The 24200-nt window shown below is 38.9% G+C and overlaps 1 protein-coding gene across 3 annotated transcripts; it reads right to left on the reverse strand.

Moving 5' to 3' along the window:
• Positions 1–10665: 10665 nt before the first annotated feature.
• On the reverse strand, positions 10666–24115 carry SYT4 (synaptotagmin 4). 3 transcript variants are annotated; one of them, XM_090037686.1, is made up of 5 exons: positions 24038–24115; positions 23575–23707; positions 19941–20755; positions 18248–18368; positions 10666–15418 (listed from the first exon to the last, which is right to left on the reverse strand). In XM_090037686.1, exons 2-5 carry the CDS (start codon positions 23606–23608, stop codon positions 15111–15113), a joined length of 1278 nt encoding a protein of 425 aa, XP_089893812.1. In that variant the 5' UTR covers positions 23609–23707; positions 24038–24115; the 3' UTR covers positions 10666–15110. The 3 variants fall into 3 exon arrangements, with proteins under 3 accessions (XP_089893812.1, XP_089893813.1, XP_089893811.1); XM_090037687.1 differs by having other exon boundaries at positions 23993–24063; XM_090037685.1 differs by lacking the exon at positions 24038–24115 and having other exon boundaries at positions 23575–23903.
• Positions 24116–24200: the final 85 nt, after the last annotated feature.

A 24200-nucleotide genomic window follows, 5' to 3' on the forward strand; every position in this document is an offset into this window, starting at 1 on the left:
ACACATTAAAAGTAAAAACATCAGTATTTCTAATACAAATGAATAACAACACTAATAATGATAATAACCATGCACCATACAAGCTATTTTAATCTATATTTAGACATGTCTGAAACTGTGTTCTACCACCTAATTAACTGGACAGAGGGCTTCTTCTTTTTCATGGCAGGGCACAGTGGAAGGTCTATATTAAGCCATGGAAATAAGCAATCTCCTCAGTCCAAAAGACAAAGTTTGGAAGTGAAAAGTAAAATATGATTTCATTTTATCTCCTCTAATGCCTCAGGTAAACGTCTAGTGTTTGCAGCAGAGTAATAGTTGAACTCCCTCTCCATGCAGAGGGTAGCAGTGAACACGCTTAGAAAGAGATCTCCATTTCAAAACTGGCATTGGCTAATCTCCAGTGATTACTAGGGATACTTCGAGTGTATGGAGACTGCTGCAGACTCAGGCCCTAAGCCAGCATAGGAAGTTGAGAAGTCTGTAGTTCATAGTTACCCTGTGCTGGTGTTTAAGTGATGTTAAAAGGAAAGGAAAGAAGAGAAACGTAATTAAGTTCATGTACATATTGCTTTTAAAAGTCTCTGGGGAAGTGGCTCAGAGAATGGGAAGACTTCCTCCACCTCCCCTCAACTTTAATTTCCAGCAAGTTGTAGGCATGCAATTGGCTAATACATCCATTATTCTTTTTAAGGATCTGTCATGATGATTTTAAAGTAGTGCAATAGTCGTATATCTGAGGTAAACTTTAGGGAAACTGCTTTTTTAGATGAATGGGCACTATTAAAGCTTTAAGTTATGTCAGGCAGGGAGGCCAATACAAACCTTCATTGTTTATGTCCCTTATTTTGCCCTGCAACTCATTTATTTTCTTCTGTTCAGCCCCTGTTATCAAATCCATGACTACGGCAATCAAGGATGTCTAAATTTTTCCCCTTTTATCAGAGTGGATCTGTGACAAAGCTCTGTCTGTTGTGTCATCTACTTGGAAAACACTGATGCATCCATTTCTGAGTGTGCAGCATTATCAAAAATAACCTCCAAATAGACCACAAATGACATTTTTCTTTGGCAGAGCCTTTACAGCATATGTTGCAAAGCACTAGGCAAGAGAACAAAGGTCATTTACTTGGGACCCTAATTACACAAACTTAGCTTGAAGTCCAATTTTTCCCTCAAAACCAAGAGTATACCTTTACTTTGGGCCATATCTTTATCTGGTGCAAATCAGGATACCTCCCTTCATTTTTGTACCTCTGATCCATGATGTACTGCCCCAAGTATAGATGGGTCACTTTTTGCTACTGAGTGGAGAGAAAGTGTTCCCATGTTTATTATAAGTCTTTTTTTTTTTTTTTGGATTTCAAGGATGCCTGCAGATGTACTGTGAGGCTGCTCCAATGCTTTGTACTTATGGTGCATTGGAGCAGACTTGAGTGATTGATTAATCAAGTCTGCTGGAGCATAGTAATGATTGTGCTCCAGCCAGCCTCTGCCTCTCGTGTATCAGTATCCCCAACCTTCAGTGGGGACAGTTGAATTAAAGCTCATAGAATGAGCTTTAGTTCAAAGCTCCCTCACGTTGCACATTGAAGTGTGGGGAACTCCTGGCGCTTTAATTAGAGCAGCTCTTGGAGCTGCTCTAATTAAAGCCCCCTCCCCCTCAAAGCATGTGTGAGCAAAGCAGAGAAGTAGGATCTGAAGTCTAGCTCTTTTGCACCATGGAGTTTGAATATCTTATTCAACACAGTGATAATTGAGTTTCACCATGGTTACCAATCACTTATAAATAGCTCTGCAACACCTTTCATGTGATAGTTTCAGAAAAGCACTTTAGGTCTTCATTATGCCATGTTAAATAAGAGAAACTGAGGTATGGGGATGGGAAGAACATTGTATTTTCTGGTGATGAAAAAGCAAGGTAGTGAAAGGGTTAGGGATAGATCCAGAGTTCTCCAGTTTGCACTTTTAGTGCAAGATAATGTTCCTTTATAGATGAACATCTTAATAGAGGTTTCCTCCAGCAAGAAATGGGCCATTTTTGTGCACAAAATTATGTCCTTATCTAAGGCTCTTTATTAATGATGCTACCACTGATAATGCTAAGCTAATTTGTCATCACAATACACCAGTTTCGTAAGTAAGAAGCACTTTGAAAAATTTGGATCTTTCCAGTTTACTGGACCACAGATCATTGTAATAAGAAACCTTAAGATTTAGAAGTCTTTTTTATTTCAACCCTAGTTTCATGACCTATGTTCAGTCATTGTGGGAGAGGATAACACATTGTAAGTAGAGCTGGTCATAAAACAGAATATCTCTTTTTCAGGATATGCAAGTATTTGGAGAGTTGTCATTTTAAAGCTGAACCAGATTTCAAAATTTCCCATGGATTAAACATTCCACAAAACATTTTATCTGGCATAATGGAAATGTAATATATACTCTATTTGATTTCAATATCACATGTAAGATGATATATACATATAATAAAATACTAAAATATATTTACATTGTAATTCAAAGGCACTGTATTCAAATGAATGAAAAGGAAAGTAATTCAAGTGAATTAAAAGGATAAAGAGGTAATGTAACATTTTTTTCCATTAACAAATGATCCATGTTAGATTTAGCCAAACAAAATATTTAAAATTTTTTGAAGCAAATCACAAAACTAAATGACTTTCCTCCCTCAAAATTTCCATGAAAAATGCTGCAACTGCTCAAGTTAGATGTTTAATGAATCTGCATTTTTCAGTAGAAAATTGTTTGATAGAAATGTTGGGCACTTATAGACATGCTTCAGGAGGTGGTGGTGGTGTGGGGGGATGCTTTAATTAATGCAGCTCTGAGAACCGTGCTAATTAAAAGCACCTGGAGCATCATCCCTGCCCTGAAAAATGGTGGTGGGGCATTTTGAACTAAAGTTCGCCAAACAAGCTTTATTTTAAAGTGCCCCACCACCATTTTCCAGTGCAGGGATGCTGATACTTTTGACTCTGGAGCCTGCTGGGGCATGGTAATTACTCAATTACTCCAGCTGACTCAATTAATGTAATTACAGCATGTTGGAGCAGCATCCCTGAAAACATATAGGAGCCTGGTATTGCCCAGTCCTAAGTAAAGGCTACAGTGTAGTCATAATAATACTTGGCCCTTCATCCAGTATTGGTGAAACCTATGGATATCTCTAGATGAAAACTGACTGCCCAAAGTTCAGCTTGCACAAGAGAGAGCTAGCGGAGGGATATATAACCTCCTGCATCATTAGCCTGTTTGCTTCTGCAGCTCCATGCAGCAGGGAGACCAGGCAATATACTTGTAGAAGGAGCCAGCCCTCACCTTCCTCTCCTTCCAGAGCTATTCCTAAATGTGTATGCAAATAGGAATTTGGAATTGATGCCACTTAACCTGGTTCAGGCAAACAGTAAGAAGGATCATTTCTTAGATGCTTTGATTGCAAAGGAGCACACCAATGATGAGTACGAAGTGAAGCAGGTAATATAGCATGAAGATTACAGGAGAACGTATTTGTTTTCAGCTGAGATAGCGGCTACCAATTCAGATAATGCATATTTCATTTAAATTTATTGGGTGGAATAAAAATAGTGTGAACACTATATACCATAGCATAATTCTCTGGTTCATTCATTACTATACAGCACTTTTGGCATTTCTCTAGCACAAAAGAACAGGGAAAAAAATAAAAGAAATTGATATTATAGCCCTAAATGACTTACTGTAAGTAGTTTAGTTACATTTCCTTTGTGCATGCTTTGTACCACCTTCAGGGTCCATATTTCAGTGGAGATTCATGTTGAACATTATCTGTTTTACATAGGCGTAGTATATTTTAGATTTAGGTAAAGGGCAAATTCAATTATGTGCATGTGGATTAATAATATTTTCCATTGCCATGCACTGCATGTTAAGCACATCAGCAAGGGAATTCTACAGCAGGCAATGCTGTTACTTAAAATTTTTATTTCATTAATTACAACTGTTGGTATTGGACCACAGTTTTATCCTTTTACATATATTGCTTAGCTCTGTGCAGCTCTGTTCTCCAGAAGTTAGGGGGATGGGGAAACCTTTACGTTTCCACGTGTTGCATTACTGCTTAAAAAGAAAACTCCAGGCTAATTACACTTAATAGGAATTCTTAGCACTTTTTCATTTCCCAAGTGCTTTGCCAATGTTATCCAATTGATCTTCACAATAGCTCTCCGAGAAGTTGGTCACTGCATATTATTTATCATACCTATTTTACAGTTCTGCTTGAGTACCTTGCCACTCATTACAAAATGAGTTATTTTTCAGGCCCAACTTCAAGAGCTCCAGGGATCTAATCTTATTCTTAAGCCAGTGTGCCTCACTCTCAAATGGGGTGCATTGCCTGGTTGTCAGTACTTAGATCCCAAGTACATAGTCATATTAAGGTAATGGAACCTCAAAAAGTAATTTGTTCCAAACTTTTGCTGAAGTCATTATTAACCCTGTCTAAACCATCCCATGAAAAAGGTTTGTCTAACCTGAACTTAAACATTCCAGTAGGCGTGTCTACACATGCATATCTACTGCGCAGTAAACTAAATTAGTGCACAGTACCAGTACACGTCTACACATGCATGCCCATACTGTGCAGTATATATGGCACCTGACACTGACTTGAGCAGTTACCCAATTAGTTACTAAGCAGTAATGTACATGTAGACACCTTAGTGCACGTTAGCTAACTTTAGTCTCAAGTGAGTTTGCATACAGTGTTAATGCACTTTAATGCCTGCACATATAGACGCAGGCCTATTCCTGCTTACTTTGCAGTAACTTACTGTGCAGTAAATTTAAGCCAGTGTAAATTCACACGTAGACACATCCAGTGACCATTTCCCCAATACAATTCAGGTACTCCAATATGTTTCAACTCTCACATTTAGAAATGCCTTCCAAACATCTAACATAAAGCTTCTTGTTACAACTTAAACCCATTGTTTTTGTCCTTTCCCTTGTGGACAGAGAGAAGTCTATCATGGTTCTCTCTATAACAACCTGCACTGTATCTGGGGACAGTTGTCAAATCCCTGTCTGTCTTCTTTTATTCAGACGAAATAATCCAGGGCTTTCCAGGCTCTTTTCAGAGGCCACATTTTTTAGACCTCTAGTAATCCTGTTGGACTTTAGATTTTTTCCAATTTGTCTACATCTTTCTTGAGATATGATGGTCAAAACCAGACATGACACTTACCAGGTATCACCAGGGCTGAAAAGAGTGGATGAATTACTTCTTGTGAGTTGTGTGTGAAGTGCCTGTAGTTCTAGTATGCTATTGGCTTTTTTGACAAAAATAGCATACTATTAACTCACATTCAATTTCCTGTCTTCTATAACCCATAAGTCCTTTATCTACAGTATTGTAGTCCAGCCAGTTGCTTTCCAATTTGTATTTATGCCTTTGATTGTTCCATCTTCAGTGAACTGCTTTGCATTTGTCCTCATTGAATCTAATCCAATTTATTTCAGACCATTTCTCCAAACTATCCAGGTTATTCTGCTTCCTAATCTAGTCCTCCAAAGTGCCTGCTACTCTACACAGCTCTGTATCATATGCAAATTTATTAAAGGCTAAACTGCATTTCACCTTTATTCATGTAAGTGGCTCCTACACATTTCTGGCACTTAATAACACAGTTTCAAGTCCACATAGCTAAGCTTACCATGCACTTTCCTTATGAGCATGCTCAAAGTTGTGCCAGTGATCAAGTAGAAGATAACCTTGGCTCTAGCTCTTCTTTAGCCCAAGGCAGCATTCCTAAGTGGCCTAAATACACACGCACTTCATTTGGACCTGAGAAACTGTCACAGAATTGTAGAACCACAGGGCTGGAAGGCAACTCTAGGGTCATTTAGTCCCAGCCACCTAAACAAATGCAGGAATTGCTACCTCTCAATCATCTCAGATAGAAGTGTAACCAGCCTTTTCTTGAAAACCTCCCATGATGATTCTACAGCTTCCCTTAGAATTTCATTCCGTTTTCCTGCTGTTCCTACAGTTAGGAAAGAAAGCCATGTCAAAACCAACCCTTTCTTATAACTAGTCTTGGTCTCAACAAATCAGCATTTTTTGATAGGTAAAAATATTATTTTAAAAATTCTCAAAAAGCTCTACTTGGGAGTATAATCGTGTACATCTCCTCTCTACTGATGACACAGTTTACGTTAGACTGTCTTGTGAAATGTGCCTCTGAGGACGGTGAACATGTCCCCCTGGACTCAGGCATTTTAGATGACAAGAGCATCAGAAACATTTGAGTTTGAACTTTTCTTTTTCTACAATATTGGTGGGCAAGATTCTGCTTTTACTCCACAGAGAGCACTTTCTTGCTATTGTTCAGGGGATTGTCATTTGGCTTCTACAAGCTGCTTCCCTCTGAGACTTGGCACAAGTTTGCTTTTGACTTAATTGCATTTTTATAGATTTAATCAGTGATGGATGAACTTTCATTTGTGAAATTTCAGAAGCGCTCCAGTTTTGTGCATTGCAAATTCCCATGGAACACTTACGAGCCATTTGTGCATTGAGCTCTGGCCTTGTATTTTTGGCTGTGGGGCATGAAACAGAGGGAAGAAACTTGGAGTTACAGTTAAGTATCTTAATTAACAATAAATTACATCCATTCTCCAATTCCTTTCATTTGTCATCTAGAATACACTAGATAAATGGCACAAAAAAGTTAACACAGAAGCAACCAGAGCTCAAGCAGGGTCAAAAAGCAGCAGGGTTGGGGCATGTTTGCATGGCATACGCTTGGGTACTGGAAGCAGTATAATCACTTGGGTGGTGTTGTGTGCCCAAGTTCATTAGCCCTGCTGAGAAGCAATATATCTTAACCCACACTGAGGGACATAGCAATATGGCTGTGCTCTTTCCAGCCCCCAAACTAGCTTGGCCATCTTCACACAGCACCACAATGTGCAATCTGGACACATTCTTATTGGATATAGATCCAAGCTATAAACAAAACAACCTAGTAGAAGTGATAATCATCATCTCTTCCCAAAATTTTGGTATCTAAATGCCTATACCTGAGCACTTAGGACAGAGATTCACAAAGGTAAGTATTAGGGCTGTGCGAAACAGCAGTGTTCCACTTCAACATCTGCTTCAATCTTTTGGTGGAACAGTATTTCATTTTGAGTTTTGCTTCAGTTCGAAAACACGTTTCCATTTCAATTCATGAAAATGATGTTGCTGTTTTGACACTGTTCTGATGTTTCGACTGGACTGGGGAAGGGAATTCAGTGCAGTTGAGCTGAGTTCCCCTTCCCAGCACTAGGATCAGGCTGGAAAAGGGAACTCGTCTCAGCTGGGCTAAGTTCCCTCCCCCAGTCTGATCCTAGAGCTGGGGAAGGGAACTCAGCCGGGCTGCTCTGAAACTTGAAACATTTAGAAACTTCCAAAATGTTTCGACTGCCCTTGTTTTTTTTCAAGTCTGTTTCCAAGCCCTTTGTTTCATTTCAATTTTACTGTTTCAAGCTCAAAATGAGTTAAAACAGTGTCAGAAAGAAACAGCTAGCAAAATTTCACACAGCCCTAGTAAGTATACTGTGTGTGTCAGGGCTGCCAGAAGGAGCAGCCTATATTTTTCCAGTAGCCTCATAGCTAGGATGCTCACTCAAGAAATGGGAAGGTTGTGTTCCAGGCCCTACTTAACCTGAGGAAAGGGTTGAATCTCATAGTTTCTACTTCACAGGTACGGGCTGGGATGAAGCTATTCTCCGTTCTCCTGTTGAAGCATGGTGACTGAATAACTAAGAGTTCATAGGGCCAGAAGGAGGGATACCAAGAAGGAATAGGACTTCAGCTCCCTGGAGCTGATCCTGTTATGGGTTCTGTCTTTAAATACTCCCCCCAGAGGATGTGTGCACAGGGATGCCTAGAATGTAAATCCCAAGTACCATATATTGTCAGTCAGATGACAACATAAATGGCTTCTTTCAAATGACACCACCCACAGGTACACCCAGGAGCCATGCTTCAGGCAAGCTTCAGCCTTCAACAGAAATCTGGGTTGCCCAGAACTGATCCTGCACCTGATTATTTTTTTTTTAATTCTCAGCTCAAAATAGATAACTAATTTATTTGAAGCAGTGACATAATCCCCTAAGTCCTTCTTCATATCTGAACCCAAGATGTTTTGATTCCCATGTCTGGTTTGTAATAGATAACTTTTCTAGAAGAATTCAGGTTCTTTCAGGAAAATTGTGAGTGCAACTATATTCAGAACTCCCTAACGGTGGCAGAACCCCTTCCTTGCCAAGACAAATAAGATCCACTCTCTAATGGAAATAAGGCTTCTACTATCTCATGGCAGCCAGTAAAAGACATGTGTCAGGTATTGTGGCCTCTTCAGACAGTATCCTGTGGTCTGCATGGCCCTTATACCTGTCCCTCAAAGATACAGCCACGTGAAAAATAGAAGCTAGTGATATTATTCAGGTATCTAGTAGAAGACAGAGGATTAATTCTTCAGGGACTCATACAGATCTTTAAAGAAGATTCAAAATACATGCAGGCCAAATTCAGACATGATGTAGTATGAGTTTCATGTCACAGCAAGTCACCATCACTTGCCACAAATGAGCTAATGTGAGTGGGTTTTTAATGTGCTCACAGAGGGGACAGGCAGGACCATGTCATGGCAGAAAAAGCAGCCAACGGGAGTGTATAACAGCAGGGACAGCTTTAGGTTACACCTGTTTCATTCTCTACCCTTCTGTTTCTGGCTCTCTGGCTTCCCCTGCTACAGCCTTACATTTCAAACCCCCACCTTCAGGCCATTATGCCGATATACACTCACCTCACACTGATTTAGTAATCTCTCTGTCTCACCACTACCTAATATCACTTTCAAATTTAGCTTCGGATAACTCTCTATTGTTGCAGGCTGATTCCCTGATTCACACGTATTTTCTTCCCCATATATATCCATCAAAGTGTACAGCTCTAAGGGATTTATCTGAGGAAAGTGCAGTCTCACGAGCAGCTTTACAGCCCTGGAGAATGGTGAGAGATAACACATAAAAGAAGTTAGGAACTGCAGTTTTTGCAGTAGACCTATTTTGCTGTGAATTTGGTAGGACAATTGAGGGCAAAATACTCTATACCTTCCGTCTTCTGTCTCTCTCCTTCCCTCTCTGTTTTACACACACACACACACACACACACACACACACACACACTTCAGACATAGACATATATAGCCTTCTCCCCACCCTGCTCCCCCGTGTTCATAAATATCTATCTTGGAATTTCCATTCACACCATCCTAAAGGCAATCTCATTTGGAGGGTATTACTGAAGAGTAATCAATAATGCTATCAATATTTGTGAAATACTTCTTATTTGTTTCCTTAAAACCAATTGTGTTTTCAGGACCATGTAAAATATTTACAGCACCTGTCAGACAAAACGCATGGCTATCTCTGTGATTCTCTTTGGAATTACATTAAATCTTGTCATCAGTCCTCAGCCTACTTGACTGCTTAGGAAAGAGAAGAACTATAAAAGCCATATTAGCATTGCTTTAAGATGAAGCTTCCTCTCTAATGAAAGGAAAGGTTTGACACCATCTTTTTTTTTTTGTCATCTTGGTCTCCTGTCACATGTTGCACCATGCTTCTTTCTACTCTGTTGTAACAAAAATCCATGGTAATGCAATATTTACACCGAATAAAGGAAAGGACAAGATCTCATTGACCCATATACTCAGATAAATGGCTGACGCTTTCTATGCAAGTATTTATTTTGCAGATTAATTGCATTTATTTTGCAGATTCACTTGCTGTCCAAATTACTGTGGCCAAGAACTACTTGATGTAAAGGGTGGCAGAGGAGTCTAGGAGCAGTCATCCGATTCTCAAGCTGCCCTGGCCCTAGATCTGCTATAATATTCCTCCTTACCATGGTTCATGGCAACCTGCATTAACTAAGGAAACACTGAATTCCCTGACACTCTGTCCTATCCTGGCATCCATAGCTATGTCCACATCCTGAGGGTCAAGGTCATAATCCTTCTCCAAACCCCTAACTATATGAGTGAATGTGAACTCCATTCCTCTTCAGGTCCTCTCAAAACATTGTTCTCTTGTATGCCAGAAATTGGCCTCTGAGACAACCCAGTAGCATCAGCAGTTATGCATTTTTGGGTTTAGAGCATGTGAGCAGGAGCGGATTGGTTTGGGAGGAATCCTGAGTTTTGTTCTTGGCACTGCATATTTCCTTTGTAATGTTCAGCATAACGTTTAACTTAGCTGTTCCTCAATTTCTTCCCCATAAAATTTCTTACCTGCAGTGCTCCCCAGGAAAAAAAAAAATCACTTTTTTTCTTGACTATTATCAAACAGCAATTCTTAAAATGACTACAGGCTTACACCTACAGTTGTAGTAAGAATTATCTATGACAGCTGTGTAATAGCAGTTGTACTGTTATATTTAGATAGATGAAGTTTTTGTAAGTTGTTGGGAAATGCAGATTTTAAAAGATTTCTCTTATGTTTCGTATGGCTATCGTGATATGAAACGCGTTAAACTACATACCTATTTTGATATCCTCAGAGAGAAGGTACCATAAAAATGTCAAACATCTTTAATATTTATTCCTAGCTGAAGATCTGGCCCACAGCTGGTTTTATTGACAGCATGAAGAACACAGAATAAACCAACAACCCTATTTTAGCAAAGGGTTAAAAAAAGACCACCCTTAATTATACACTGTTCAGAAACAGAAATCAGTAGCTGTAATAGAACAAATGATAACAATGACTTCCATAGCATAGGATTGGTTGACGTGTCAGAGTAAGATGAAAAATGCTTTTTTAATCCAAAGCGAGCAAGACATAGTATGGTGTGGAATGATGAGGCAGTAGCGGCTAGGTTGATTGCTGACACGCTCAAAACCTTTTTCCTTTCTTTATTACCAGCTTGAACTTAACCCAGAGCAATAACAACTGAAAGATTTTGATAGCTGGCATGATAAAATTTGGTGCCTACAGTCCAGATCCTAGTAGATCTCATCTCATTTTGTAGGTAGTAATCGGCATCTGTATTAAAATGACAAAAGACATCAGCTTGATTTGCTGCTACAACTCTCAAAGGATTTTTTGCCAGGGTACCATTTTCCATTCTCAAGAAATGCAAGGAATTTGGCCCCGGAACTGCTTGTGTTGTAGCTTTTCTGTAACTAAATGGAAAGTCTTCAGCCTCAAGGGAAGCTTCAAGGATTTTTTTTTTTTTCATAAGCAGTAGGAAATGTAGCTAGGAGAAGCCCTAAGAGGCTGTGTGATTCAGACTTATACCTCTGAGTCACAGTTTCTTCCATAGGTAATCATTTATTTCTGCCAATGAGGTAGAGAGAATGGGAAAGATACTGTTCTATAGTAAAACCTTTCCAACTGCTCCAGATGAGAGACAAAATGGGTATTTTACTGTTTAAACTCAATGTGTGGGTTGCAAAGCTAGACCCAAAATCTCTCCGGCAGGCCCCACGTTGGAAAGCAGCCTCAAACACATATTTTACTTTCAACAAATACAGAAGAAAGGCAGCCTGGAATAATTTTGTTAGGAAAGAAGGGCACGTGAAGTACAAAATACCTTTGGAAAAACTAGTCTAACCTAAAGTACATGAGACAATGATTTTCTGGTGATATATTTTACTGACTGACTGCATAGTTAGGAGAGATGTTACATAAGCTTTTGGGGACAAATTTCTCTTTCTCAAGTCACTCTAGCCTAATGCTATTGTGAGGTAGCAAGGGGGATTTGAAAAGAGAAAAGAGTTATCTTCTGTCAGCAGTGTTTGAGGGAAGGTTAAAAACTTACCCAGAACAAAGGAAGTCTATAGAAAACATACATTGATGGGATATTAGGTGTTGGGATGGGATGAATGAGCAGTAGTTTATTCGTGTCTTACATACATGGCACAACATACAGAGCCAGCACAAAAAACTTACAAAACCTCATACACCATGCTTCCTTTCAAATACTATCAAGTTACAACATCATAACAAATCAGTTATTTAGTTACAACAGGTCTTCAAACATGGATAACCTCCCATTCAGGGCTTTTTAAAATTTGTTGTAAGCTACTTAGACAAACATTATATTACATGTTTAATACAGTACAGTATCCTTAACAGAGCTCAAGATATTCACATTGAGAGTTGAATACTTTATAAAACAACATTTTTTTTTTTAAACTCAGGCCAGAACTATGCCCATTCCTGCCTTGTCTGGTCTACAGATGTGTTTCAAGTCATCTTAACTTTCCAAGTTAAACATTTCTTTAAAATAAAACCAAAAATCCTATTTACAACTTTTTCAATGTAATAAAAAATGCTTCATTTCCCTCTCCCCTGTTCCCACCCACCAGTAACTGTCATTTAGCTAGTAGAAATATTAACACTCAGGTTGTTATAGAAACTTAAAAAAAAAAAAAAACAACATTCTTCTGGCCACATCCCTTTGGATGGCAAAAATGAGAGATGATCACACAGCCTACAGTTAGGTTAAAAATGGTTTTCTGAATGCAAGGATTTGTGTCTTCTCTAAATTTATGGGTCTGATCAACTGATTGCATTTTCAAAGAAGTGCTATCTACAGGCCAGTTTGTACTATACCCTTACGCTACCTACTTGAGTGGGATCACTCATGGTGCAAGGTTTTTTCAACATGAGATAGGGTATTGTAATCTAGGCAATGATACTGCTACCTTTGTGCTAGGCTCTATCATCCTTAATTACATTGGATATTATCTTATTACATCAAGAGTTCCACTGGTTTTGCTAGGAACTGCTCAGGAATAAGATACTACTACTCTACGACATTGATCCAAAGCCCATTGAAATGAATGGAAGCTTTTCCTTTCGACTTCAGTGGGTTTTGCATCCTGCCGTAGTTGAATAAAACTGGTAAAATCTAGCACTTGAGTAGATCAGCAGTGTCTAAACAATAATAATAATAATAAAAAGATTCTATTCTTTTAGACATACAATATGCAATTGCTTTTTTTACACTGAGTATTGTCATAAAAAGCATGTATAGGTTGTTCTGAAAATGTATTTTTATATAACTTTATAAACACTGAAATATCAAACACATTCTCAAAAACCAGATAAACTACTGACACAAAACCTGAAAGAGCAATTCTTCCAGTAATATTTATTTCTTACTTGCATATTTCATATTCCAGTTTCCTCTGTTCACGTGTCCCTTTATGGTCAAATTGTGTTCCCAACAAAACTCCGGTTGAATTGAACAAGACCAGGAGTTTTCACTTGCTGAAACCCTCATTCAGTATCAGTTATTCAAAATATTTTCTCATCCACCCATTCTACTACCCTTTTTCACACTCAATCATCATCATAAATAGTCTCATTCACTTCAATGGGATTATTTATGAAGTAAATATATGCAGTCTGAGTACAAATATCAAAAACTGACCCTGCACTTCTGAATCCTCTTTAGTTTCCACTGCTAACATGTCTATAGGGTTTTTTTTACAAATCTGGTGATTCAAGAAGACTTTAAAGTTATGTTTTTAGACAACACTGTATCAGAAATCACTGTACAAACCCAATAGCAAACTATCTGCTTACAGTTGTGCTAGTTTGACAGTCTAAAATGTACCTGGTACAAACATAAATACGTTTCACAAGGCTCAAACGTTTTATGTCTGTACTTGTTCAGTTTATGTTACACTTTATTCCCCTGTTCTGGCACAGCTTAAATCACTTTATACATACATGTTGCACACTATGAATTCATGGTGGTATTTCCCTCCACCTACAATTTTCAATACAATCAGGCATAAATACATATGAAAATTAAATGAAGTGCTACTTCAAAATAATTCATCTAACATGATAGCATGAGTTATAATGCTAACTGGTCTCTGATCCTGCAAACATCTGAGAATGTGCTAGACTATCCCCCTTGACTTTAGCAAGATTACTCAGACCATAAAGTTAACTACATCAGTATATTTAAGCAGGAAAGGATTTTGTTGCCTGTCATACAATATTTGGTAGTGGGTTTTTTTTTATTATTTAAAACAAAAAAATAAAACTTTTAAGGGTTTTTTGTTTGTTTGTTTTAGTTCAATGAAGTAGAATAGAAACACATTTTAAACACTGTTTTTTTAAGCACCACTAAGCCTTTTCAACTAAAATAGGTGTAAGACCATTTGTTGCAATATCCCTTATATGGCATTATCTTGCCTTACCTTGGCTAGAAATATTCAGTGTATAACCTTTCAGGGGGGAAAAATTGCAGGCTATACCTAAATCACAAATCCTAACAATATTGGGACACATTCACTCACCTAGAACCAAGCCCTTTTGGTAAAACTATTAGTTTTGATTTGTTAACTGACTTTTAGAATGTATTTATTCCATCCATTGTAATAAAATGCCATTTTATTTAAAAAATCCCAAACACAAATGATTATACAATATTTCACACATAGAACAACTATTTGCACATGATGTAATATGATATGTAAAAGCCAGTTGTTGAAAATTTCTTCAGTCTTTGGGTTGATCAAAACAGGAATACCCTAAATTTATGAAAAGATGGTTGAATTTTCATAAGAGAAGGTTTCTGATACAAGGTTAACCCAAGGGAACTTTCTCTCCCACTCACTTTCCTCCCTGCCCCCACTTTTTAGAATGAAAAATCCAAGTAGCTATTCCTAGATCTAGCAATATATATTAATGAGGTTATAATCTTCTCCATGATAGCAGTAATCTAGGATTTCCCATGAGTTATTCATAAAAGGGTGGTTGTTCTTATTGAAGTTTACACTGCTTCAGAAGTGTACAGCTATATAGACTCCAGCAAAATATGAATCACTTATTAAATTATGCTAAATTCCTATGGATTTGAAACAACTTTGTTTAATGTGAAAATTCAGTTACCTTCTCTTCTGATAATTCAATCCAGTCTTAACAAAAAATGTCTTGTTGTTACAAGCCTGTAATTATACATTGCAAAGAAAGAAAATTGCTCCTTGCCTATGGAAATATTTATTAAGTTCCAACCCATTTCTAAGCTGCTAACCATCACAGAGCATATGCCATTTGGCAATTTGTCTCCTAGGATATTCACAAATTTCCTTCCAGTGCTCTCCACCTGTTCCTTCTGCTGAAGCTTCCAGGGTTAATCGGCCAATGACCTCATTCCTGGACCCCCTATCAGAATCCAACACCAAAAATTCAATGCTGATGTCATCAAGGCCTTCACAAGGAATGTCAAAGACAAACAATTCATTGAATACTGCATTGGGGGTGCATTTCTTCACATGGGTTTTCTTTTTAGAGATTCTTTTCTTAGCATGGTACAGGTTCACCTTGACATAAGGATCTGGAATGACAAATTGGGAGGGAGAAGGAGAACATGAGAAAATTAGGCTGAGTTAATGATTATTGTTGTCCAACAAGAATTCATAGAGCAAATGAATGGGAAACCCCACATTCTGCCAATATAATGGCAGCACAACAAAAGGCTGTCACAAGGAAACATTGTTGAATAAAGTCCCCAGCTGCAAAACCTAAGTGGAAATAAATGATAAGACAAATAACTTGGTTGCCATTTTTTTGAGACTGGAAAAAAAAGGAAAATGGGTAAGCATCATATCTAAGGCTCTATTATGTATGCTTTATTTGCCTGTTTGCTAATATGGTATACAAGGCCAAGGTTCCCCAAGTTTATGGTTGCTATCTAGAACTGGAACAGAATCCATCAGCTAATAGAAATGGCAGAAGGTAGCACAGGATAACACCTTACAGACTAACTTGTTTGGAGAACATGAGCTGTCATAGGTTACAGACTCCTTTGTCACTTGCTACAATCTTCATTGGATGTGCCTGGGAAAGTTCATGCCTTTCTGAATGAGTTAGTTCATAAGGTGCCATTCTTGTCATCTCCCATACTGTCTTCCTAACTTCAGACTAACAAAGCTAACTACCTCCCTCTAGTATAAATAGATAAATTGAATCCTGTAAATTAACATAAGGTGTCCCCCCACTCAATATTTTCAACTCTGGCAAAGCTCTTCTTCTACTGGATTCAATGCAAGTCACACTACTGGCTTCAATATGAGCAGGTTTGGATGGGCACTTTTGAAAATCCCACACCTCTGCTAGGTCAGCACTAATGCAAATTCAGTGGAGAAGCTGTTCCAAAGCCTTCTCATATTTACCCAGGTGCAATGCATACTAATACTTACTGATCCAAATGGAACACATTATTCTATGTATGCAAGAACCTAAATAAGAGAAGTATTTGGAGTTGATCAGAAAATAAAATTGACCCTAAAACCAAGCCATGCTTAGGATTGATGGGACCAACAAACAAACAGTAAAAAAAACCAAACAAAAAAACCACACACACAAAACCCCCCCACACACACCAAAAAACCCACGTCATGAAGATATTTTTTAATTCCATTTGGCCTGACAGTGTTTTGCAAGACTCTTAGACAAAAGTCCTCTTGCACTTTCTAAGTGCTATATGATGGGGCTAAGGCATGTCCAAAGTGTATTTCTCTTTCTCCTTCTTTTATATTCATGATGAACTATTATTGAATAATACTCCTGTATTATTGCCTTCACCTGGTAAAATGCAAACACTGCCCCCAAATTCTATACCTTGAAATCAAGGCCTATCAAAATGTTGCATACTGCTTTCACCCTCTGAGCAGATAAGCCTAGCGGGTTACCCACCTCTTAGCCACAAGTAAAACTAAACTGTTAGATCTAGCCTGCTCCTGTAGGTGTGCAGATTTAGGCAAGCATGTCTGAAGAGTGGGCATCCTGCCCAAGAAGAGTGATCTCGATGCATAGGGTCAGATACCTAAGATCCATATAAAGATCCATGTGCGATCAGTGTAGCATCCGGAGTGCCTTGGTGCTGAGCAAGGGCACAGCCAGAACTAACCAAGAAGACATGCTAAGCAGGGGAGTGTTTCCACACTTCCACCCCTCCTCAAACTTAGGTGCTGGATTTAAGGCCGTGCATTAGATAACTCTGTCCACTCAGGATCCAGAACACCAAAAAAAGGAGGTGTCAGTTGACTAGTATGCTTAGCACGCACCATCAGCATTGGCCTGGTCCACTGGATAGCAGCATGCATGGAGCGAGGAGAGCCAACGTGAGGAAGCACAACTCCCTCCAGTGATGAAGGCACTCCCCTGGGAGGAGGGAGACATAGGCCTTGCTACTAAGACAATCTGCTTGAGAGGTTAAAGATAAGTTCTTTGTTTTTAATTTTTTTTTTAATCTGATCAAAGGACTGCTCTCATTCAGAAAATCACAGCAGTTTCTTTTCTCATCTCCCCTGCTCAGTGAAGCCAATGGGAGGAGACCAGGGATGTGATTAATTCATTTTGCTGATGAACTCACAGCTCCATCAGGTCTTATATCATCGGTGCAATGGGATTAATTACCCAATACTTACATGAACTCAGAGCCTAGATAAGAGCGATGTGGCTCTAACTCAATCATGTCCAACATTTATCTTATAATATAACATATTTTACACACACACATATACAATCCCTTATATAAAGCCTACTCGTGTTCTCAATGGCAGTTCCACAGAACAAAAAAAAAGGCAAAATAAGGCCATGAGAACAAAGTACAAAAGTTGCTTTTCCTTTGTACGGCCCACAAACATTACAAAATAGAAATGTCATGTTACAAATGACTTTTTAGCAAATTATTTATAGTAAATGGCAAGTACATAATTTTATATTGCAAATACCATAAACTTGCATAATTGGACTAGTCTGATTGCTTATACTGAATCACACCATCAGAGGAGCTGGCTTGCTAGTAATCTTCTGTAAAGTACTTGCTAGTTATAATACAACATTAATTCCCAGAGTCTTTGAAAACAAAACTTGACAGTGAGATCAGCTGAATCCTGTTAAAGACAATGGCAAAAGCAATGACTTGACTAGGTCAAAGATTTCCTTTTTGGCAACTGATAGCAACTTTTTGATTTTATGCCCCATGCTATACAGAAAGAAAGTTGTAACATATGTAACCTAAAGCATTACTAGGCTGTGTAAAAAAAGTAAGATTGGGCCACGGCCAATGAGCACCTGGGTGATGCATATCTTTGATCTGAAACCCTCTCATTTAGACTTATTTATTTACTGCCTTCCTATTCATTTGTAAAGACAATACCTGATAATCCTGAGACATCAGATTTGGGTAAGTGCCGAGCTTTTAAAACAACCACAGTCAGAGTGTTTGTTGTAGATTGGTAACAGAGAGAGATCAGCAATTCTCCACGCCCAGATGACTTCTAAGGAAATGAATAAAAGGATCTTTATGAGCAATTATCTTGGTCAAGCTGGAAATTGCAGTCAATACTAAACTAAAAAGAAAATCACATAATACTACATCCTGAGCTAGTATAGATTGATGCAGTCATCATGGAGTTACGCTGCTGTGTGCAAGCAGATCTGGTCCTGTGTAGTCTGGTTACATAACTCTGTTTATGACTTGTTAATAGACTGATCAGAACAAAGCAAGGTGAAAATATGAAATGGCACAGTATCATTAATTTTAGAGATGCAAGAGTTATATTAGTTTGCCTAGAGTCAAGTTTTATTAAAGAACAAACCTTATTTAAAAATCCCTTAATCACAGGAAATAAATCTCTGGGCAAAAAAAAAAAAAATCTTAAGCAGAACTAAAATACAAAACGTATATCAAAAATCAAACGTATCATTCACCAAAATCTACAAAGAAACCTTTACCACAAATGCAAACTCAAACTATTATTGAAATCTTGTTCCTAATGCTTTCTCTGAAGGACTATAATTTAAACAGAATAATGATGAGATGACTCTTTTTTTCCTAGCTGTATCATTATTAGATCAGAAATTGCAAAAGCAGTGGGTTCACTTTGCAGAGGGGAAAGAAAGAATTACCAAAAAAAGTGAGAGAAATGCTTAACCATTCTCATATTCTGAGTATCAATGAGCTGATTACAAAACTGTTGTGCTGTAACATTAGGCTCTACAATAATGGTATTGCTGATAGGAATATTGGTCGGTAGACATTACTGTGATTTGATCTAATGCTTGATCTTTTGAAAGCAATTACATTTAAAGTCAATACACATGCCAAATTGTTAGGAAGAGCTGATGGATACAATTCTGTTGTGATTGTTCTGAAATATTTTCTTCATTCCAGGAATGGATAAGGAGATAGGAAATATAAGGTGAAACACTGGGCCCACTGGTTTTATTATTCATTTCAGTATAACTACCAGACCTTCAGCTTGTGCCATAATACTTAAGATATAAGAAAATGATTGTGCATAAACATGCCAAACAACTATCATTTTCATTAAATGATGCAAGCAAAGATAAAATTTACAGCAGGGTTCAAATACAGTTTTCTTCCTGAAGAGCTTGTTCTAAAGTTCATTGAGGTCAATCAAAAAGCTCTCATTGACTTAAATGAGCTTTGACCCAAGCTCTGATTGTCCTTTTCTAATAGAGAGGTAAAGTACTTGGGGAGTGGGGAGGGGGAGGGAGGACTTTCCATGTTCTTGTTGCCATACTGAGATGGCATCCTGATCCTGATACATGTGTCAGGGGAGGCAGGGCCTGCTAACCTAAGTAGTCCCACTAAAGTCAACCAGACCAGTGCAAATAGGCAAGATTTGATCCATTAGCAATTCTTTATTTATTGCAATGTTAATCTATTGCCCTTGTACAGCTCTTTCCCCATGCTACCTTTAAGAAAGCTTCTTAATGACTTTTATGATGAACTCCTTTCCCCCAAGATGCTAGTAAAATTATAAATAAATAAATACATAATTCCTAGGGGTACAACTCTTCTAAAAGTATTGAAAAGAAATTACCCTAACATTGCGTTTGATGATCTCCCTGTTCATTAGCATCCTTCCCTCGGACAACTCAATCCCTGAGAGAGGAATGAGGACTTCTCCAATGATGTCATCTCTGGAAAACCTGTCAAAGCTCAAGATCATAAAATGAAGGGTTAAATCTTGAATTTGGCTATAAGGGATCCCATAAAATGTGAAGGTCTCATCAAAAGCTGGATCTAAGGTTTTTCTCAGCACTCTGGTTTTCACTTTGTGCTTCTTCTCGGGTAGGATTGTCATTTTGATATAGGGATCAGAAGTCATTGACTGCTCATCCATTGCTGGCAACCCACGTGCTTCTTTGATATTCACCACAAATGACTTCTTCTCAAAGTTGTACTCTAAAGAGAAAAAGAGAGTTCCTAGCTTTTCTTGTTTCTCTTCAGAAGACAGTGACATGTTGGACTTTAAGCTATCAGGAGATATTGAATCTTTCTCCCTTTCTGTAAAGTGCTTTGGACTCAAGTTCTCAAGATCTGAGGAGCTCTGGATTTTGGGTGTTGTTTTGGGGAAGTTGCCATTCAGATCTCTCTTCTCCAGGTCAAGATGCAGAGAATTCTTTGGCATCACCAATTTGTTCTTTCCTTCACTTTTGTCATCTGCTCCAAACTTCTTCTTGCTGTTGAGATTCTCTGGATAAATGTCAACCCCTTTCAGCACATGGACAAATTTGTATGGAGGGGTCTTATTAGATTTGGATGATTTGCGCTGGCAGCAGATCCAAGCAAATAGGGAGACTGTGAAGACAAGGCCAAATGCACTAAAGATTCCAACCACTGTAGGAATTTCATCTGCAAATCAAACGAATAGTAACAAACAGGTAAACATCAGTGCTTCAGATTGAACATGCTATTTTTTTTCTCTTTAAAAAAAAGTCCAAAGAGACGTCAATAGCTGCAAGTTATGCAGACTGTAATGCTTTTCATTATAGGTATTGCACAGGATCTGTACAAATTTAATGCCACCTAGAGGTATAAATGAGTAGACACATTGCAAGGACTCCCTGGTAGTACTTTTCCATAAACAGGGAGTGAGGGGGAGGGGTGGCTGAACAGTATGACAGTAATAATAGTAATAAAATTAATTAATAATTACTCTGAAATGGATCATCCCCCCTGTGCAGTTGCTGTTCTCGTGGAGAAAAACTGCATCTGTTTTAACATTTCCAGCTCAGTCCTAAAGGATCAGAACTGAATCTATACGGCTTTGTTGCTTAGTTAAAATAGAACCTAAATATACATTGCTTACAAATACATTGTCTACTTTTCATATTTCCCCCCTGTGTTCTATGAATTTAATGATCCATGGTTTATTCATTTAAAAGGCTAAAGAATACCTCTAGAGATGCTGGGTTAAATGCAAGGGCATAATATTCAACAGTTTCTTAGGGGGTTGTTCAGCTTTTTGCAGGAGTGAGTCCTTTGAGCAAATGTAGAAAAACTATATAGATGAAGCCTTTTTCACACTGTATGTGATACATACACAGTCAAACTGAAACCCAGGAAAATTCAATCTCTGGTACCCATTAAGTATTGAATATACCTGATTATGAAACAAAGCCATGGGGAGGGGGCAGGGAGGTTAAATGCGTTTGAAGGAGGGATTGCATTTATTTTGCAAAATGTCTTTTGTATATAACAAAACATTTAAAAAATACTTTTCTCCCACATTCATATGAGTCCTGCTGCTGAAAACTGCATTACAAAGGGGAAGCAGTGCAATCGTTACAACCTCAATTGGCATGTAGATACAGTAGTTGCATATAGAGTATCATTAGCCTTTCATAACCATGCAATGAAAGGGCAAATGAGCACCACTAATTAGAAATCCAATTTTGTCCATAAGTAAGATTAGTAAGTGAGTTTAAGTTTCCCACCATGGAGCAATCAGAGTCAGATCCTGGTTCCTTGCAAGAGAAAGAGACTAGTAAAATATTCATGTGATGACATTGCTTATGCATACAGGTAATCATGTTCTTTATCTAAGAGTTCTGGTTCTCTAACAAATGCTTACAAGCCCCTCTGGATGAGAAAGTACAAAACTATCTTTGTAGAGGTATGGATGAGCCCATTACAGACTAGGCAAAAGGAACTGATTTTTCACTTACTGACATGCCTTTATTTTGTTTTGTTTTTTAACTGAACTGATAAAATATAGCACTACAAAGAGAAATTAAGGCATAAATTCCCAATAAATAAAGAGTTAGGCCTGGTGATCCATATCTTCTAACAATATCCATGTCACTTCCCCTTCTACTCACACTCTGTATCATCCTTTCAATTTAAAATATAGTCAAGCACATGGCACCGAGTTTAGACAATTCCTCAGGAGGCAGAAATAGGAATTATATAGAGCAAGACATGAGCTCCAAATTAATAGCAAGGCTTATGGGGATTCTGGGTATCAGTTTGCATAGCTATACACTTTGTAACAATCACTTTTTAATGGTTAATCTGAAAGCACTAATACACATAATATCTAAATCTCCTGAAAGTATGGATAAGACCGATTTACTGTTTAAGATATCAGTTATCTCCATTCAGTGAGTCATCATATGAGCAAGGTATCACAAATGTAGTTTGCAACCCTCAAGTGGGTGGGGTGGGAACGGAGAGGAGATAGTATTAAAATTGCTGTACATTTACTGCCAATTAGATTACAACCTGCCTTTGTTGCTGTTTGCATATGGCAAATCAATTCCCCAACCATTCAGAAAGGTGGCTTGCCCCGTAATGCTTCCCATTAAGACTAGGGCAGATTTTGATCTCGGTTATCTCCAGTTAATTTGGCATGGCTTCATTTAAAACAAGGGAGTGCCTCCAGATCTGCACTAGTGCTAAAGCAATCACAATGTTGGCTACAGTGAACAGCTATAAAACAGAGTTCAGAAGCACTGCCTTTTATCAACTCCAGTTAAAGAAAACATATGTATTCTTTCACAAATGCATTTGGGGGCCTGTTATGCAACACCTCTCCTCTACTAAAAGTTAATAAGCAGAAAACATTCAACAGAGAAAAATGGCATGACCAAGAACTTTTTTCCCCCCCCTTTATCATTATTATCCTCTGATACTAGTAACCGGTTCACTTTAGCTTAACCCAAAGAGCAGGATGCTCTTACAGTATACAAGCAGCATGACTATACGGTATACTATATAGTCATTCTCACAGCAAACAGCAGTGAAAACAAGAATATAGACCACACTGTAATAACTAAAATTAAAAAAAAAAAGGGGGGGGGGGTTTACGAGTCCTTCTCTTACAAGGAACAGAAGTGCCAGCTATTGCCAAAGCAAAAAAAAAAAAAAAAAAAATCTTTGCCATTGGGATAGATGAGCATTATGCAACTCGGGAGCATAACTGGGGGTGAAGAAAAGAAGGGAGGCCTCAAAAAAGGAGGGGAGGGAATGGACTTAAACACAGGGGGGAAGAAAGGGACACACTTACAAACTTCTGAAAGGGGGGCGGGGAGCAAAAAACGGGTCAAGGGGACTAGGCAGCTGAGGCAGGGCAGACGGGGGCACTGCATGGAGGGAGTCGCTCCCGAGCCCCCCCGCATGGGGGCAGAGCCCCCGGGGGGGGGGGCAGGGGCTGCCCGGGGACAACTTACCAAATTCCTCCCTGCTGGCTGTGATCGGAGCCATGTTTGCTGCGTGCGCTGTCCAAGGTGCTGCACGGCGCCTCCCCGGCTTCGCCCGGCTCCCGGCTCGCACGGATCCGCGGGCTCCTTATTTCCCGGCGTGCTGAAAACACAAACATGAAAGATGGGGAAGGCTGAGGAGGAGGAGGAGGAGGAGGAGGAGGAGGTTGGCTGTGAAGGGGGGGGAGGGGGAAAGGGGAGGGAGCTTTTAGCCTTCCCCTTTGCCCAGTGATTTGCAGCCCCCTTCCTGTGCTGGCTCTTCTCAGTAGCTCGGCACCGAGACTGAAGACGTGGTTGAAACCCAAATTGACGCAATCCTGACGCTACAGGGCTGAAATCAGCACCCTCGCCCCCCCCCACCCCCCTCCTTCCTGGGGATTCAACACACACTCATCAATTATTTTAACTGCTCTGCTGCAGGAGATTAGCTCACATTCTCCATCGGACACAGGGAGAGCTGCTAATTCCTCTGGCCGAGCGGGTCCTTGGGAGAGACAGAAGCAGATGCTTCAATAGGGAGTCTTTATTTATGTATTTGATAGTTGCTTTGCAAAGAGCCAGGAGGTGGAGGCGGTGCAAAGCCTTAGGCTCAAGTG

Source organism: Crocodylus siamensis, chromosome 3, assembly GCF_052110815.1.
Source record: "Crocodylus siamensis isolate JL-2025a chromosome 3, ASM5211081v1, whole genome shotgun sequence".
Lineage (NCBI taxonomy): Eukaryota > Metazoa > Chordata > Crocodylia > Crocodylidae > Crocodylus > Crocodylus siamensis.

What these genes read in the sequence shown, in the direction of transcription:
- SYT4 (XM_090037686.1), bottom strand. Translation starts at nt 23,608, where the DNA reads ATGGCTCCGATCACAGCCAGCAGGGAGGAATTTG. An exon ending in AGCCAGCAGGGAGGAATTTG is followed by an intron (nt 20,756 to 23,574) that starts GTAAGTTGTCCC and finishes TTTGATTTGCAG; the next exon opens with ATGAAATTCCTACAGTGGTT. An exon ending in TGATGTCTCAGGATTATCAG is followed by an intron (nt 15,419 to 18,247) that starts GTATTGTCTTTA and finishes TTGTCATTCCAG; the next exon opens with ATCCTTATGTCAAGGTGAAC.